At 39.2% G+C, this 18,087-nt stretch overlaps 2 protein-coding genes across 5 annotated transcripts in view; both read right to left on the bottom strand.

The window, feature by feature from the left end:
• Positions 1 to 522: 522 nt before the first annotated feature.
• Positions 523 to 13,404, bottom strand: mif4gda (MIF4G domain containing a). Of its 3 annotated transcripts, none has more exons than XM_067458378.1 (6): positions 13,230 to 13,404; positions 12,137 to 12,210; positions 11,893 to 12,002; positions 11,583 to 11,738; positions 11,405 to 11,497; positions 523 to 1,417 (listed from the first exon to the last, which is right to left on the bottom strand). In XM_067458378.1, the coding sequence occupies exons 2-6, from the start codon at positions 12,198 to 12,200 to the stop codon at positions 1,190 to 1,192; spliced, it is 651 nt and encodes a 216-aa protein (XP_067314479.1). In that variant the 5' UTR covers positions 12,201 to 12,210; positions 13,230 to 13,404; the 3' UTR covers positions 523 to 1,189. The 3 variants fall into 3 exon arrangements, with proteins under 3 accessions (XP_067314479.1, XP_067314477.1, XP_067314478.1); XM_067458376.1 differs by lacking the exon at positions 13,230 to 13,404 and adding an exon at positions 12,462 to 13,205; XM_067458377.1 differs by lacking the exon at positions 13,230 to 13,404 and having other exon boundaries at positions 12,137 to 12,450.
• Positions 13,405 to 15,453: 2,049 nt separating this feature from the next.
• grb2a (growth factor receptor-bound protein 2a) overlaps positions 15,454 to 18,087 on the bottom strand; it is a 32,163-nt gene continuing 29,529 nt past the window's right edge. For both annotated transcript variants that reach the window (XM_067459515.1, XM_067459516.1), the window contains exon 6: positions 15,454 to 16,575. In XM_067459515.1, coding sequence (XP_067315616.1) covers positions 16,390 to 16,575 — 186 coding nt within the window. In that variant the 3' untranslated portion in view covers positions 15,454 to 16,389. The remainder of the gene's footprint in view (positions 16,576 to 18,087) is intronic.

Genomic DNA, 18,087 nt, shown 5'->3' on the forward strand with positions numbered 1-18,087 from the left:
TATGCTGGTCTTCTCACATCCGCAGTGTTTTAGATCTCCTACGAAGGTTAAGTGTTTGGGGTGAACCAGAATATATTTTAAAAAAAATATCAGTCTGTATTTGAGAGTTTAATAAGATGTGGTAACACTGCATGGTATGGTACATTCTGCTAAAAAAATATAGGGTTGGAGAAAAAACAAACCTAAAAATCTATTTTTAAGCAAGCTGAAAAAATTGTTGCTGATGATACACACATTTTACATGTGAATTTGTTACCATCAGGGAGACTATTTAGAAGTCTGATGTGTCAAATAGTTACAAAAATTATTTTGTGCCAACTGTGGTTAACATTTTAAACAGAATCTCATGACTTAAGATATGATGCTGTATTTTTTTATACATTGTAATTTTTTTTTTATGTATTAAAATTTATTTAATGCATAGTATTTGTGTACTGGCCGTGTCATGATGACCAAGACAAAATTCCCAGGAATGGGACAAAGTATATTCGATTCTAGTTTAGAAAATGCTTAGAGTGAGAGTGAGAGAGATAAACTTATTTATTAAACTCAAAACAGCAGACTTTATAGTTTATAAACAAGACAATGAAAATGCTCTCAAATTTTGTAAAATAAACTTACAGCAGCCAACATGACTGAACATTTTTTTCATACATATTAGCCCAAACAGAAACTTTAATGTAGGCCGTTTTATAAACTAATATAAAATTCAGAACCTTTTACAAGATAGCATGTACTAACAACACAGGAACAAGTTAGAGCATCTTCGAATGATATTGCAATAACCCTTCACTATAAAAAATAAATATACAACTGTACAAACAAATTTTACAATGTATCAAATTAAAAAATAAAAATAACAATAAAAAAGACACCTGCCATTCATGTACACTGCTGGTGACTCAGTTTTGGGGCTGGCAGTGATTGCTTTTCTTATTGCAGCGAATCACCAGTGCAGATTCAAGACACTGACCTCAAAAGAGAAAACCAAACCTGAACATTCTGAGGAGCTAAACTCAAACGCAGAACACTACACATGCAAATGCATGAACAACAAGCTCTGCCAATCTGCTCCACGGTACTATTACATGGGGTTTCCACTTCTTTCTCCCATGCAGTACCTTTTAGGCCTTTGGTGAACACTGATCGCTTGAAACCCTAATGCTAAACAAGGAACCTCATTCTCTCCTCAGTCAGCTACTTCACTGTAGTAGTACTTGTGTGCAGTTTCAGTGAGGGTCCAGCCACTGGCCCTGAACTCTAAGATCTCCAGGAGCAAGAGCCTTGTCATGGAGCTGAGGTCTTCCTGAAGGAGAAAACCATCCCGCAGCAAGTAAAAGAGCTGATTCATGCGCTGGCAGTTTGTTTGCTCCAGCTGCTCACCCACACGATGGAGCTGTAAGACTAGACAGTCCACCTGTTAGAAACACAAAATAAATTCCATGGATTAAAATAAGTCAAAGCTGAAATTTGTTACAAATGGCCAAAGAAATCATGTACTGTCTGTGACAGTAGGTAGGTACACACAAAAAAAGTGGTAAGTTGTGTAAAATGCAAGCGTGTAGTATAAAAACAATCTGGACATGCGACATTCAGCATAGGGATGTCACCTGGATCACCTTTAAAAATCGTATCGATAAATCAATAAAGCAAGCACAAATGCATTTAGTAATAACTTGTGAAAACACTGCCTATAACAATCAACTGACACTAAAGTACACATTACAACTTGACTACTATATATATCAATTCTGGAAAACTTTGCTCAGGCTTACAGTGCCTTGCGACAGTATTCGGCCCCCTTGAACTTTGTGACTTTTAGCCACATTTAAGGCTTCAAACAAAGATATAAAACTGTATTTTTTTGTGAAGAATCAACAACAGGTGGGACACAATCATGAAGTGGAATGAAATTTATGGGATATTTCAAACTTTTTTAACAAATCAAAAACAAAAAATTGGGCGTGCAAAATTATTCAGCCCCTTTACTTTCAGTGCAGCAAACTCTCTCCAAAGTTCAGTGAGGATCTCTGAGGGTGCTTTCACACCTACCTTGTTTGGTCCGGATTTTCAGACTTTTCAGTTTGGTACGAACCAAAATTACAGGTGTGAAACCTCCGGTGAAACCGGACCATGGTCCGGACTAAACAGACGAAATTTGGTCCGACGAAAAGAGGTAGTCTCGGTCCGGACCAAACAGAACAAAGGTTCGGTTCGTTTCTTGTGTGAAAGCATTTTCTGTATAGTTCGGACTTTCAGACCATTTACAGGAAGTTCTGGTGTAGGATTAGTGAAAAAACACAGATTAAACTCACTGCACATGTGAGCAGCAGTGATGGAGCGCGCAGCATTTTAACCAGAACCGCTTGTGTACTCATGTCAGCTCGCGTGAACAGCGTGCTCTGCTTGACTATATGAGTTTCTTTTTATTTATGAGACCGCTCCAGTTCATGTGCAACGCAAATGATCACTCCGTCACGGGATGTCTGCTATATTATTTATTTAAGCTTATTTATTAAATTTAGGCAAACGATGAAACATTTATTAAAATTAAAGCAGCACTAGGTAACTTTTCAACCTTCATAATATATTTTTTAAGACTCTTGTGATGATAAATCGACTTACAATAGGTTGAATGACACGTCTGCCATAGCCTGATGGGGTCTGTATCGTTTTTAATCGTACTTTTAAACTTCGGGTTTCGGGTAGTAACCCGAGAAAAAAAAAAGAACTACAAAATTCGACTGCTTTACGGCATATACGTCACTTCCACCAACACACACACTTCCTTAAATTCGGACGTGCGAGCCCAACTTTGTTCGTCGGATAATATAGTCATGTCCGAAGCAGCAGAGACAAATAAGAAAGAAAAGGTTTTGTTGGAGGAAAGCAATAAGAGGAAATGAAAAAGTGATGGGATTAAAGGCAGGACGAGGATCAAAATGTGACCAGCATTTGCTCGTCGGCGTGAGCTGAAGGAGGCATGCCCGACCGATGCTGTCATGCTTGTTACGGTGAGCTACCACTGAAACATTGAACTGAAGTATCATATAGATTCTGTAAAACGGTAACCAATAGACTACTATAATGACGCTGGCTTGTAAACGTGAGCATCATGATTATTTGGCGTTTGAAAAAAATAAAACCCATGAAATTATATTCATATGACATGCTGAAACATATGCCACTGACTGTAACGTTACCTTGGATGAAGACATTTCACACGCGACGCCAGAAGAACTCATCTTGCAGTGTTCAGGGGAACTGTTAGTGCTGCACCGACCCGCGGGACGCTTTTATGAAGTTATTTGGCCCGCACCGCACCACTGTATATATTTTTACAACCCGCCGCGCACCCGCGACCATTAAATAGACATACGGGGTCCGCGGGTTATGAGACGAGCCACGCATCACTAGTTCAGGGCTATCAGGGTTGTCATGTCAACAAATGCACGCGCGATGGCATCCCCTGTTGTAGGATGACAGCTCTTACGACAGTAGTTGAGGACATTATTTTTTCCAAACTGTAGGGGGACCCCGAGAGCAAAAGTAGCCAAGTGGGGCTTTAAGATACAAAATAAAGCTTTCTACAAAACAAATCTTAATGTCTTTGACATATATTGCACATTTCATAATCAATTTAGCCTAGATGAAATTTAAAAATAACATTATAATATTTAAACATAACTATAAAATAAAATACATTGTTTGGCTAAAAAGCCTATCTTTTAGGAGCTCCTCCTTTCCTGTCGGCGCCGATAAAATGTTTGCACAACGAGGACGTTCATTTGGTGAATTTGTCTAGAGTATAGTTGGTGCTGCAGATAGTAATGCCATAATATTAACAGTATTGGCAACGATGCGTCTGCTGTTCATTCTTGTCAAAAGTTAGCCGCTGAATTGACAACACACTGACGTCAGACGCACGTCCGCTAACAAACCAATCAATGTTAAGATGCAGCCCACATAGACGATGACGACAGGACGGCAGTGCGTCATGTAAAGTTCTTTGGTGCGCTGACATAACTGCAATGTGAAAGCAAACCAAAACGAACCAAATGTCCAAACACGAACTTTGGTTCGGATCTTAGTGCGGACTTTCAGGTGTGAAAACGCCCTGAATGATCCAATGTTGACCTAAATGACTAATGATGATAAATAGAATCCACCTGTGTGTAATCAAGTCTCTGTATAAATGCACCTTCACTGTGATAGTCTCAGAGGTCCGTTTAAAGCACAGAGAGCATCATAAAGAGTAAGGAACACAACAGGCAGGTCCGAGATACTGTTGTGGAGAAGTTTAAAGCCGGATTTGGATACAAAAAGATTTCCCAAGCTTTAAACATCCCAATGAGCACTGTGCAAGAGATAATATTGAAATGGAAGGAGTATCAGACCACTGCAAATCTATCAAGACCTGGCCGTCCCTCTAAACTTTCAGCTCATACAAGGAGGAGACTGATCAGAGATTCAGCCAAGAGGCCCATGATCACTCTGGATGAACTGCAGAGATCTACAGCTGAGGTGGGAGACTCTGTCCATAGGACAACAATCAGTCGTATACTGCACAAATCTTGCCTTTCTGGAAGAGTGCCAAGAAGAAAGCCATTTCTTAAAGGGGGGTGAAACACTCAGTTTCAGTCAATTTCATGTCAATCTTGGGGCGGTAGTGGCTCAGTGGTTCATGTAGGTTGGCCACAAACCGGAAGGTTGGTGGTCTCTGACCTGAAGCGCGCGCACACGCCTTTCAGACAACAAATATGCGATCGCCAATCAGTTCTTTCGCGGATTATTATTGGGGTTAGAATGGTCAAACATAAGTAAAAATGCATGGTCTGGGGAGTATTCAGGTAAACAGTCGGATATTTCTTTAGTGAGCTTATACAGCTGAGGTAATTAGATCAGTGCAGGTCTTAAGCCAGACCTAATACCTAATACTACATGCTTGGCTAAATAACTAAAATATATTTACTAAGAATCAGTGTATAGTTAAATTATAGAGTGAAGACTAAGTAAGCAGTTTTATCTTTGATTATTTAATTTCTTTCTTGACTTGGTACTGTTAAATAGACCTAATGAAGCTGAAAAATAAAGCACTGTTTTTGTCATATTGTTTGTAATTTGCATTTTTTTTTGTGCTTATTTTTAAAAACAGATACAACTAAAAATCTATATTATAATTATAAGATTACATTTAAAAAATATAAAATTACTCGTATAATAAAATTAGATTTTGGTCATCCCAACCTGTTGAGAAGTGAAAGGTTAGTGAATGATAACATGATTGATAATGATGATCTTTGTAAAGATCTTCACACTGGCATGCAGTTATTATAGCAAAAAGAGAAGGGAATGGGCAAAAACCAGGGCAGGAACATGCTGACCAAGTGAATTTTTAGTTAAAAAAAATAAAACAATGAATAATAAGTTATGTTGTCACATTATTCATATTACCTGTTTTTTTTTTTTTTTTTACTGTGGTATCGATTTAGTATCGGTATCGAGGTATTTTAGTCTGGTATCGTATCGAAGTCAAAAATTTTGGTATCGTGACAACACTATTGGCAACAATGCAAAACGTTATGTTTGGCATAAAAGCAACACAGCTCATCCCCCTGAACACACCATCCCCACTGTATAAGACCACTGCAAACCTACCAAGACCTGGCCATCCTTCTAAACTTTCAGCTTATACAAGGAGAAGACTGATCAGAGATTCAGCCAAGAGACCCATGATCACTCTGGATGAACTGCAGAGATCTACAGCTGAGGTGGGAGATTCTGTCCATAGGACAACAATCAGTCGTATACTGCTGCACAAATCTGCCCTTTATGGAAGAGTGGCAAGAAGAAAAAAGTGTTGTTTAAAGTTTGCCACAAGCCACCTGGGAGACACACCAAACATGTGGAAGAAGGTGCTCTGGTCAGATAAAACCAAAATTGAACTTTTTGGCAACAATGCAAAACATTATGTTTGGTGTAAAAGCAACACAGCTCATCCCCCTGAACACACCATCCCCACTGTCAAACATGGTGGTGGCAGCATCATGGTTTGGGCCTGCTTTTCTTCAGCAGGGACAGGGAAGATGGTTAAAATTGATGGGAAGATGGATGGAGCCAAATACAGGACCATTCTGGAAGAAAACCTGATGGAGTCTGCAAAACACCTGAGACTGGGACGGAGATTTGTCTTCCAACAAGAATATGATCCAAAAAATAAAGCAAAATCTACAATGGAACTGTTCAAAAATAAACATATCCAGGTGTTAGAATGGCCAAGTCAAAGTCCAGACCTGAATCCAATCGAGAATCTGTGGAAAGAACTGAAAACTGCTGTTCACAAACAATCTCCATCCAACCTCACTGAGCTCGAGCTGTTCTGCAAGGAGGAATGGGCAAAAATTTCAGTCTCTCGATGTGCAAAACTGATAGAGACATACCCCAAGCGACTTACAGCTGTAATCGCAGCAAAAGGTGGTGCTACAAAGTATTAACTTAAGCGGGCCGAATAATTTTGCACGCCCAATTTTTCAGTTTTTGATTTGTTAAAAAAGTTTGAAATATCCAATAAATTTCATTCCACTTCATGATTGTATCCCACTTGTTGTTGATTCTTCACAAAAATTACAGTTTTATATCTTTATGTTTGAAGCCTGAAATGTGGCAAAAGGTCGCAAAGTTCAAAGGGGCCGAATACTTTCGCAAGGCACTGTATAAACACCTTTGAGCTACTTTTGGTCCGTAACAATTGTGTTATAGCTGGATGAGCTCTGAGGCACAACCTTCTCATTCATTTCTTCACCAAGTGGCTCACTCGGAAGACAGTAAAAACATGAACAATATGAAAAGCTGCTTTATAGTTTTAACCGTCATTGTAATTTATTACAACAGAAATTCAGACTCCTGAATTTAGGAGATCATAGATATATTTACGTAGATGCCTCGTTCGACCAATCCGTGCAAGCACTAATGAGGATTCTATACATATATCTATGATCGCGCCGGTATTTTGACCTTATTCAGCGGAAGTAATGGCGCTGGGGAATACTAGATGAGATTCGTCTGATATGAGGTAAAAAATAAATACTGTTGGGTTTCTCGCAGAAACCGATCATTTCGTGTCTTAAAATATCAATGTGTCGCTACAAGCCTAAGGGTTTATTATGGATTAATGTGTCTATGTTTTTTACTCTCATAGAATTACACCCCATTGACATGCATTATATGACTGGCACACAGCAACGGTTGGTGTTAAAAATCTTCATTTGTGTTCTACCAACGAAACAAACACACATCATGGATGCCCTGGTAATAAGCAGATTAAAGGTAGCGTTACATAGATGTAGGAACTCTAAGACCCATTTAAAATTGTTTAAGACCTAAAACCGAATTTAAGACTTTTTAAGGCCCTACATTTTAATTTTGAATTTTTTTTATTTAAGACCCCACAGAACCCCTGTTTGAAGCATCCTGTATTTTATAAAGCAGTGTTTAAATGAACATCATGTAACTGGACTAGCTGTGACTGAAGTGCTGAATTGCTGATCTGAATTGCAGATCTTTTGCACAGCAAACATTTAGTGTTTTTTTTTTGTCTTATTGAGAGGATAGCACACAGCACATATTTAAATATTAATCTAAACACTGCTTGCAGCGTGGGTGACATCTGAATGTTTGAAAACAGTATATCATTACTCAGGTTTTTTGGTTTATCAGTTTTTGGATATTCTACCTTTTTTTTTTGCAAGTACAAAGCTTCTTTATCCTCTGACATTACTACAACCTGTAATCTATCAAGCATTTGACAACATTAATTTAAAACAAGGTTACAATATTCCAATGCAACAGACATTCAAAAAATTATCATGCTGAAGGAAAGTTACAGTGCATCCGGAAAGTATTCACAGTGCTTCACTTTTCACAAATTTTGTTATGTTACAATCTTATTTCAAAATGGATTAAATATTTGCTAATTACAGTGGTGATCAAAATTGTTGGTACCCCTGATAAATATGATCAAACATGGCTGTAAAAAAAATATATCTGCATTGTTTATCATTTTGATCTTTTATAAAAAATAAAATAAATACATTAATATTTACATTTTTTAGCACATCAGGGTGACGAGGAACATGAAATTGCCCAGCTATGATTCACAGGAGTATAAATATAAGGAGGCACAAAAGCCAAATTTCCTTTATCATTCATCACAATGAGTAAAACCACAGAATATAGTTCTGATGTGCAGCAAAAGATTGCTGAACTTCACAAAATATAAAGTGGCTGTAGGAAAATAGCTAAAGCATTGAAAATCCCCATTTCCATCAGGGCAATAATTAAGAAGCTCTAATCAACTAAAGATGTTACAAATCTGCCTGAAAGAGGAAATGCTTTATATTGTCCTAATGCACGGGAGAAACGTTTGGGTGCACAAAGACTCTCCAAGGATCACAGATGGAGAATCGCAGAGATTAGTTAAGTCTTGGGGTCAGAAAGCCTAAAAAATAAAAAATAAATAAAAAAAATCTAACAACCCCTACATCACCACATGTTGTTTGGGAAGGTTTCAAGAATCTTATAATGGGCCATGGTTAAAGCTTCCATCATAACAACAATCCAAAACAAACATCAAAATCAATAGGGCTGGGTTTCGATTCAAATTTCAAGAATCGATTCGATTCCGATTCTCAAATTAATGGCGTATTGATGTTTGTAAAGAACAATCCCCCTTCCAGGCTGCTCTAGTCAGCGAACGCGCACTGTGGAGCTGTGCTGTCGCGCCGTCATGACAACGCAGCCATTACAACTTCCTTGGCAGTAAGAGCGCGCTGCAGTGAAAACGGCTGTGTTCTTCAGCACGGTGACGGCGGTATAACGTTAGGCTGTGTGTCCACCAAAGCGTTTTTAGCCAGCTGAAAACGCTAGGCGCTCAGCTGAAAACTCCCCGCTGTGAGCGCTTGAGAAAGTTTTTTCTCCTCAGTTGAGACTTGCTTGTTGTCATGATACGGAAAATCCTACTCGCTCAGCGCCTCGGTGCGCTCCAGGCGTTCTAAAAACGTGGCGCTCTCATTGAAAATAATTGAAAATGCCAGCCAGTATTCTCTGTCCGCTGCGTTTCTGGAGTTTTCAAAGCTGCCATGTTTGTTGTGTAAATGTCCTTCCACCTCGCGCGCATGCGTGAATTCAATGACACGGCAAATTTAAAATTCAATGTAGGCCTATTATTAAATCGATCCTCTGAGTTACGGATTGATCTATAGAAATTAATATGAAAATCGATTCAGAATTGGTGAATCGATTTTTTCAACACAGCACTAAAAATCAACAGACAAATGTGTCACTAAACACAAAATGAAGCTTCTGCCATGACCGTCCCAGTTCCCTGACCTGAACCCTATAGAAAATTAGTAAATGGACTGGACTAGATTTATATAGCGCTTTTAACAGACTCTATGGCCATCCAAAGCGCTTTACATTTTGCCTCACATTCACCCATTCATAGACCGACGGTGATGTCAGCCATGTAAGGCACCATTCAGCTCGTCGGGAGCAGCTGGGGTTAGGGTTAGGGTGTCTTACTCATGGACACTTTGACACTTGGTCAGGTGGAACATTGAACCACCAACCTTTCAGTTTGTAGACCGAAGACCCCACAGATCTGGGGAAGGGTACAGAACAATTTTTGCAGCATTGAAGGTCTTAATGAGCAAAGTGGCCTCCATGCATCAACCGTAAATGAAACCACCAGGAATCTTTCTAGAGCTGACCGCCCGGCCAAACTGAGTGATCAGGGGAGAAGAGCTTTAGTCAGGGAGGTGACCAAAAACCCAATGGTCTCTTTGACATACCTCCAGCATTTCTCTGTGGAGAGAGGACAACCTTCCAGAAGAAAAACCATCTATGCAGCACTCCACCAATAAAGCCTGTATGGTAGAGTGGCCAGACGGATGCCACTTCTCAGTAAAACTCTGACCATGAGAAACAAAATTCTCTGGTCTGATGAAATCTAGATTAAACTCTTTTGCCTGAATGGCAAGCGTCATGTCTGGAAGTGTAAATATATTGTAAATATATTGTCATACGGAGGCAGTAGAAGCAGCATTATAGTCACACACAGCACAAGTCAAAGTAAAGTAGCCTTGGGGCTAGTTATAAAACTATATCAAAACATTTTATTTTATATATATATATATATATATATATATATATATATATATATATATATATATATATATATATATATATATATATATATGTATGCCATGGTCTGTCTGAATATTCTGGTTGGCTGGAAGGTGTGCAATAAAACCATTTGAGGCACATGCACTTTCAAGTCAGATGAATTATCGTTGTACATGTGCTCTCTTCATTATGAAACACACACACGTCACTCGCATACAGAGAGCAGAGATAAAATAGATAATAAAATAGCTAAGCTGGTTCACTACATTAAATTTCTCAGCAACGACGGGGTCACATCACTATTTTTAAGTAATAAACACACATCTTCATTGTTAAGAGAAATGCTGAACAGACGCAGGCATGAATCGCTCTCTCTCGGTAATTAACTCAAATAAATTCTATAATCCATTCTTTATTCACTACTTTATATCTGTCTGATTTAAAGGAGACAGAATGCTGGATCTAACGAGCCATAACTGACGAAAATAACCGTCATTTTTAAACTTCCGGTGAAAAATTTAGCGCTGCAAACATCAATAATAGCATTAAGTTGTCAATGTTATGTCAGTTGTCAAGGGCTGACATCTTGTAACTAAGTAGCTGCTTTTTAGGTACTAAATCGTCCTCGGAGGCTGACATGCTGCTCTTTGTGATTAGTCACAGACAGGTGTTGTTGTGCCCACTAGAGAATGTAAATGTGCCATACATAATCGCATCACTATATCATTGATATCGCAATATGACACTTTTATCATGTAAAAATGTATACCGATATTATCGTGGGCGGTATGCCATGGCACACCCCTAATCTGAAGAGAACTGAAAATGGCTGTGCACCGATGCTCCCCGTCCAACCTTGATAGAGCTTGAGAGGTCATGCAAAGAATGGGAAAAACTGCCCAAAAATAGGTGTGCCAAGCTTGTAGCATCCTATTCAAAAAGACTTGAGGCTGTAATTGGTACTAAAGGTGCTTCAACAAAGTATTTACCAAATGCAGCGAATACTTGTGTACATGTTTTTTATCATAAATTTGCAAAGATTGCAAACAAACTTCTTTCACATTGTCATTATGGGGTATTGTTTTTAGAATTTGAAGGATAATAATGAATTTAATCCACTGGAAAAAGTGAAGCATTGTGAATACTTTCCAGATGCACTGTATATATTCCTTCCCAAAATGAAATTTACTTCCGAATGTTTATGTGCCAAAATGCCCCTTACCTCTTCCTCATTCATCAAGGAATCTGGCTGAGCCAACCTAAAGAGGCAGTCATATATTGGATCCACAAGGGCCACAACAGGAGCATTGTTTACCTAAAAACAAGCAAGTCAGTCAAACCTGGTGGAGAAAAAACAGACTATTCTATAAAAATTGACTAGTTGCAACTGAGAATTTTACCTTAATGTAATTAAATACGCTGCAGATAAACGTGACCACACACACCCACTCCTGCACGGAGCGATTTCGAATCTCCTCTCTGGCAGTGAACTCTTGCTGTAGTCGATTCAACAGCTTTCTCCTAAACACACTGGTTGCAGCCTTCTGAGCCTCTGCCTATTTAATATACAAGTATTTTCAATGAAATAAAACAATAAACAGGGTTTCAATGGAGGCTCATTTCATAATGTGTTGTTGGTTCATGAAAGCAGCTTTGTGTTTCGGCTAGATTAAAGGTCACAAGTTGATGAGCAACATAAGAGAGACATACCTGAACCACAGCATAACAAATGCGGCCAGCATCTTTACAGAATGAGAGGTCTTTCAATGACTGCTCTACAATGGCGTTAGAAAGCCTGTCAAAATCAACTTTCTTTGGATCTGTTAAGGAAGGGTTGTAAAAAAAATTAAATAATTCTTAACCTGCAAGGGTAAGCTTGGCATGCCACTTTAAAAGCCCGAGAAAGCATTTTAATGGATGATCAGAGAAGTTAGGTAACTTAAAGTTTACATACCCTTAATAGCAGTTTGAAGCATGGTCTGAGTTTCCGTATCAAACGCCGTCCATGCGGAATCCATGCTGCTCGAACTTAGCAATAGAGGCAACCAGAAACGACCACAGACAAGCAATACACAAATACATTAATTTATCAAATTACATGACAACAATACAGAACATGACAGGGATCGCTCGCATGCATTGGTTATCTCGTTGACATCGCCGTGCCGAATAACTTGATATTTACACCAAAGTTAGCACAAAATCAAGCTCCATTAAGAAATTAATTTATGTCAAAAACAATTGCGAAATCACACATTTTCAATATCTCTCTCTCTTACTTCAAACGAGGAATCCTCGCGCGTGTTTATTTCCTGATTGCGTGGACTGGTAAGTGCGCATGCGTTTTTGGACATACCTACGGGTTCACCGAGAGGCGGCTCACTGCAGAGCCAATGGGTGGAGCGTAACATCCAGCTCCCCCCTTTTCGAATGAAATATGTGCGTATTGGGTGGAGCTAGAACGTCGAACCACACCCCAAACGGTTACATCCTCCACTCCACCCATTATATCAACAGAGGTGGAGCTGGATTAGGACAAGCTCCACTATGATGTCCGGAGAGGGGGAGCTAGACGTCATTCGGCTCTGCGGTGAGCAACGCTTGGCTTCAACATTCGAGTGACCACCATGGCATCTTATCAAGCACTTAAAATAAACCAATGTATTTGCGTATTATGAATTGTTTATACCGTTTCTGAATTATTTACATAATTATCATAATATTACTCGCATTGATCTGTGTGCAGTTCTGAAAAATTACTTTATTTTTGCAAGATGTCACTAGGTGGAGACAAATAACTAGAAACAGATAGGTTGTTTCATTACAGTTATATGCATTATTCCGACCTAAAACGGGGGGGAAAAAGAAACGAAAAAAGTGATAAACACAGTTGAAACAATTTCTTCACCACAGGTAAACGTGAAAGAATCTGACCTCTCTAAAGTCTGAACTCTTACAATGGAATGTTATGGCAATGTTTACACGTCGCTCGTATAGCCTACTTATTTTATGTAGACACAGTTGTTGTCAGATAGTAAAAGATTTACCTGAAAATATATCGAGTCCTGTAGGTCTAGTGTGTGTCCCAAGATTTGGCTAGTTAGCTGTTCTTTTCATTGTCTACCCAAAATAAATCCAGTAGCAGATATTCTGACAAAATCACCCAATCAACTTTGTCGCAATTTTCCAGCAGCTCCACTTAGTCGCATGCCATGGCTCAGGTGACAGGCTTAAAAACCTATGTGCATGGTAGCATGGTAAGTGGGTAAAATACACATTCAAAGTCTCAATTGTTGCGCAACCATAACATGCTTTTTAAATAATGTAGATAAGCAGTGAATAGACTTTAGAGTTCCCTTCACCTATTTTATGGTATAGAGGACAGATATGGTTGAGGTTTACTGCAGCTGATGGAATAGTTGAATATAAAATTTTTATATTTATTTCATATTTTTCATATTTCATCATGACAGGAAAACAAACTCAGCAAAAATATAAAAATCCCCTTTTCGGTATACTGTATAGTGTAGCTAAGATAATTTTGTAAAATACAAATAAGCTTTACAGATCTGTATTGGAAAGGGTTTAAGTGTTTGTCAACAATTATTGGACATGCACCTGTTTACAGATGGTAGGCAATTAAGGTCACAGTTACAATAACTTAGGACACTAAAGAGACCTTTCTGAGTCTGAAAAACACCAAAGCCCCAAAACGCTCATGGTTCTTGATCACTTGCGTGAACATGCCACAGACCTGCTGCTGGGAGGCAAGAACTGCAGATGTGGCCAGAGCAATAAACCTAAAACCACCTGTCACCAGACATATTCAAGAATTTGCAAGTGCCTTGGTGGAATTAGTGGAGTAACATCTAACAGCAAGAACTGGCAAATCTGGCTTACTCCATAAGGATGAGATGCACTGCAGTGCTGGTGTTAATTTGAAGTTTCCAACTGACCACTATAAAAATAATTGTTGCTGCCAAGAGAACAAATTACCTTAACAAATGAAGAACTACTGATTGACTAAATGTCTCTTCTAAAATGTACACTGATAAGGGATACAATTATGACTACTGACAAATGAATAACACTGATTATATCTTTATCACAGCACCTGTTACAGGATGGGATATATTAGGCAGCAAGTGAACATTTTGTCCTCAAAGTTGATATGTTGGAAACAGGAAAAATGGGCAAGTGTAAGGATTTTAATGAGTTTGACAAGGGCCAAATTGTGATTGTGACTGGGTCAGAGCATCTTCAAAACTGCAGCTTTTGTGGGGATAAGTGGTCCAAGAAAGGAAAAGTGGTGAACCGGCAACATGGTCATGGGTGGCCAAGGCTCATTGATGCACATGGGAAGTGAAGGCTGGCCCATGTGGTCCAATCAACAGACAAACTACTGTAGCTTAAATTGCTCAAGAAGTGTGTTAGACAAGCCATGGTGCCCATGCTGACCACTGTCAAAAGCGCCAACAATGGGCACATGAGCATTAGAACTGGACCATGGAGCAATGGAAGTGACCTCGTCTGATGAATCATGTTTTCTTTTACATCACGTGGTTGGCTGTGGTGCGTGCGTCGCTTACCTGGGGAACACATGGCACCATGATGCACTATGGGAAGAAGGCAAGCCGGCGGAGGCAGTGTAATGCTCTGGGCAATGTTCTGCTGGGAAACCTTGGGTCCTGCCATCCATGTGGATGTTACTTTGACACGTACCACCTTTCATGGAAACAGTATTCCCTGGTGGCTGTGGCCTCTTTCAGCAGGATAATGCCCCCATAAAGCAACAATGGTTCAGGAATGGTTTTGGAGGAGCACGAGTTTGAGGTGTTTGAGGATTTGCCTCCAAATTCCCCAGATCTCAATCCAATCACGCATTAGTGGGATGTGCTGAACAATCCATGGAGGCACCACCTTGCAACTTACAGGACTTAAAGGATATGCCGCTAACATCTTGGTGACAGATACCACAGCACACCTTCAAGAGTCTAGTTGGAGTCCATGCCTCGATGGGTCAAAAACAAAAATAAAGTATCAAATTACATCATACACTGTGTACAGCCTGCATCTTGAGGTAAAACAGGGTAATAAAATTATTAGTAATCAAGCAAGTTCAGCCCTGTCATCACAGTTATGGCATCATTCATCTAGACAGCATAGTCTAGATAATTTATTTAAAAATGTTTTTTTTTCGCTACTAAGCAGATATATCAAACATTTTTCCACAAAAAAATTGAAAGTAAAAAACAAATGTGCACAAGTGCATTGGCAAGTTTCACTGGAAATATCTTTATTCTGTGTGATTTATACAGGAATCATCCAGAGTATCTAACATACTCTATGAAGATCCCAAATGTCACATCCAGTGCCATTTTAAAGGGATTCATGAAATGCTCCAAATTTGTTACATTTGATCATTGATCTGCTACAGACGCTTTGGCACCATTGCATTATTTTCAAGCTATTCTGATTTAAAGGAATAGTCAAAACAAAAATAACAATTCTGGCATCACCTTAATGTTGATCCAAACCTCTATGACTTTCTATTGTAGAACGCAAATTAGGATATTTCTTCCTCAGAAGAAAGTTGTACACATTTGGAATGACCTGAGGGTCGGTAAATAATGACAGAATGTTAATTTTTGGGTGAACGGTACCTTTAAGAGAAAAAGACAGTTAATTTGACTATAGCATGAAATGAGTTCATGCTTGATCATCCCACACTAAATAACATGGCAACACTACATATAGAAACATGACAAAAGATGGAAAACAAAAATTGAACATGAAAAACGCTATGCATTTTAACAATACAAATCAGACATAATGTGGTGCTTTAAAATGTATCCTGGTGCAAAACTGTAACATAGTGGCGTGCTGAATGATATCAACCTCTTCTTTGTGGCATTAGACTTTCCTTCACATAAAATACTTTTTTTTAGAACAGCAGATGTCATATAGTTGCAAAGCTGATGTGATACACAGTACAAGAATATCAGTCCGGAACATTCTTCTCACATAGCCAATAGTGCTTCATAAAATGTCAACCACTTCAAACAGCACAGTCTATCTTTTATTTTGGCCAATCGACATCCACGTCACCAACTGAGCCTTCTCTCTCCACTCTGTGGTCTCCGTTTCCGTGGCAACCCAGCTGGAAGTCCACAAGTGCTTTAAGCAAGCAAACATTTTCTCTGAAAGTTACATGTTTTGATTGACAGGTGTGACATAATTGCGAGGAAACATTCCGGTCTGTCCGTAACAAGCCCCCTTCCACCAATTAGGATCAGAGTTGTCCAGGACCTGGATGAAATCCCCACGCCTGAAACCCAGCTCTCCATCCTCTTGAGGGTCGAAGTCAAACAATGCTTGAACATATGTGGAATGCTGTGGAACAGAAGGAAAAATGTTGAGAATTATTACAATGACATTGCTTTAAAGGTCACATGGTGTGGATTTTGTAAAATATTTAATGTTTCCTGAGGTGTATGATTTTTACATCATAAAATGTCCTAATTTAGAAATAAAAGTCATATTTATTTCCTTATATTAGCCATCTGGCTTGAATGCTGTTTCTGGCTTGAATGCTCTGGGGTGTGTTTGGTGTGAGACTTCAGTAAAAACTCCCACTGTTGTGATTGGCTGACATCTTTGCATTGTAAATGAGTATTAGTTTACCGTATGTCTGCATGCAAGCGCTGCCAGCCACTGAGCACTCGTGGACCAGAGAGACGATAAAGAATGCTGAGAAAGTTATATTCTACTGAGTTGTTGAGCACGAGTTTATTTTGTTTGTATATGAGAGTTCAGAATAAACACGAGGCCCAGTCACAACCACCCTGTATTCTTCCTCCATTGAGCATTGAGTACACAGGCAGTCTGTTGGTCGCGTGAATGCAGTGATCTCGTCATTGCAACGCTATTTCTAACACAAAATGCTTTGACCACAACTAACAGCAAACACGACATAGATATGAATACAGTAAGAGCTTCTGTTGAGCATAACGGCGTCATTCATTATAACGGCAGTTTGGACAAGTGTGTAGATACACTCGCGAGTCGCGACGTGTGATTGACAGCTTCAGAGCATTATAAAGAGTGTTCTTTGATCGCTTTCTGTAGTTTAATCATTTAAATAACTTTTTTGATTTGTTTCATGCTACTAACAGAAACGATGTGATGTTGTTCGTTTGGTCACTGGCTTGATTGACTGATGCATAAACAGCATTAAACAATTTAGAAAAAAACTCTTTGTGGACTTGAATGATTAGCTACACATCAGAAATCTCTGATCACAGATCAGGAAAATTCCAGAGAAAATAAAATTAACCCACTGGTTCTTCTGAGGCTCAGATGAAGGAACTGAAAAAAAGACTTCTGTTTTCATCTGTACATCCAAACATTGAGCAACTAATCCAAACAAGCCATGATCTCTCGAGGAAAAACAAATATAGCGCTGGCATGGGGGTGACAAATTCTCTGGACAGAGGAAAGAGAGGTAACCGTTCCTGGTATGACATCATAACAGGAAAATTCAAGATCAGCTCGTCTGAACTCTCATTTTCTCAAAGGCAGAGAAAGACAGCCAGAACTCGGTTTTAGAGATGCACCGATTGATCGGCCAGGGATCGGAATTGGCCGATTTTCTGCATGATCGGCCCTGATCAGTGTTCGGCCGATCAGTCACACGTGTCACCGATTTTGAGCCGATCCCTCTACATGCGGCTGTGATGTTGACGTCACACTCACAGCCGTGCTGCGCTCACGCGCACAGCTGCATGCAAACATGTCGTTGGCATAGAAGTTTTTACTGTGAGCGCTGAAGAAGACACTAATTATGCCATTTGTGAAACTTGACAAACCTAAAAACCTAATTAGACACTTAACTCCATTAATACC

Source organism: Pseudorasbora parva, chromosome 12 (assembly GCF_024679245.1).
Source record: "Pseudorasbora parva isolate DD20220531a chromosome 12, ASM2467924v1, whole genome shotgun sequence".
Taxonomy (NCBI): Eukaryota; Metazoa; Chordata; class Actinopteri; order Cypriniformes; family Gobionidae; genus Pseudorasbora; species Pseudorasbora parva.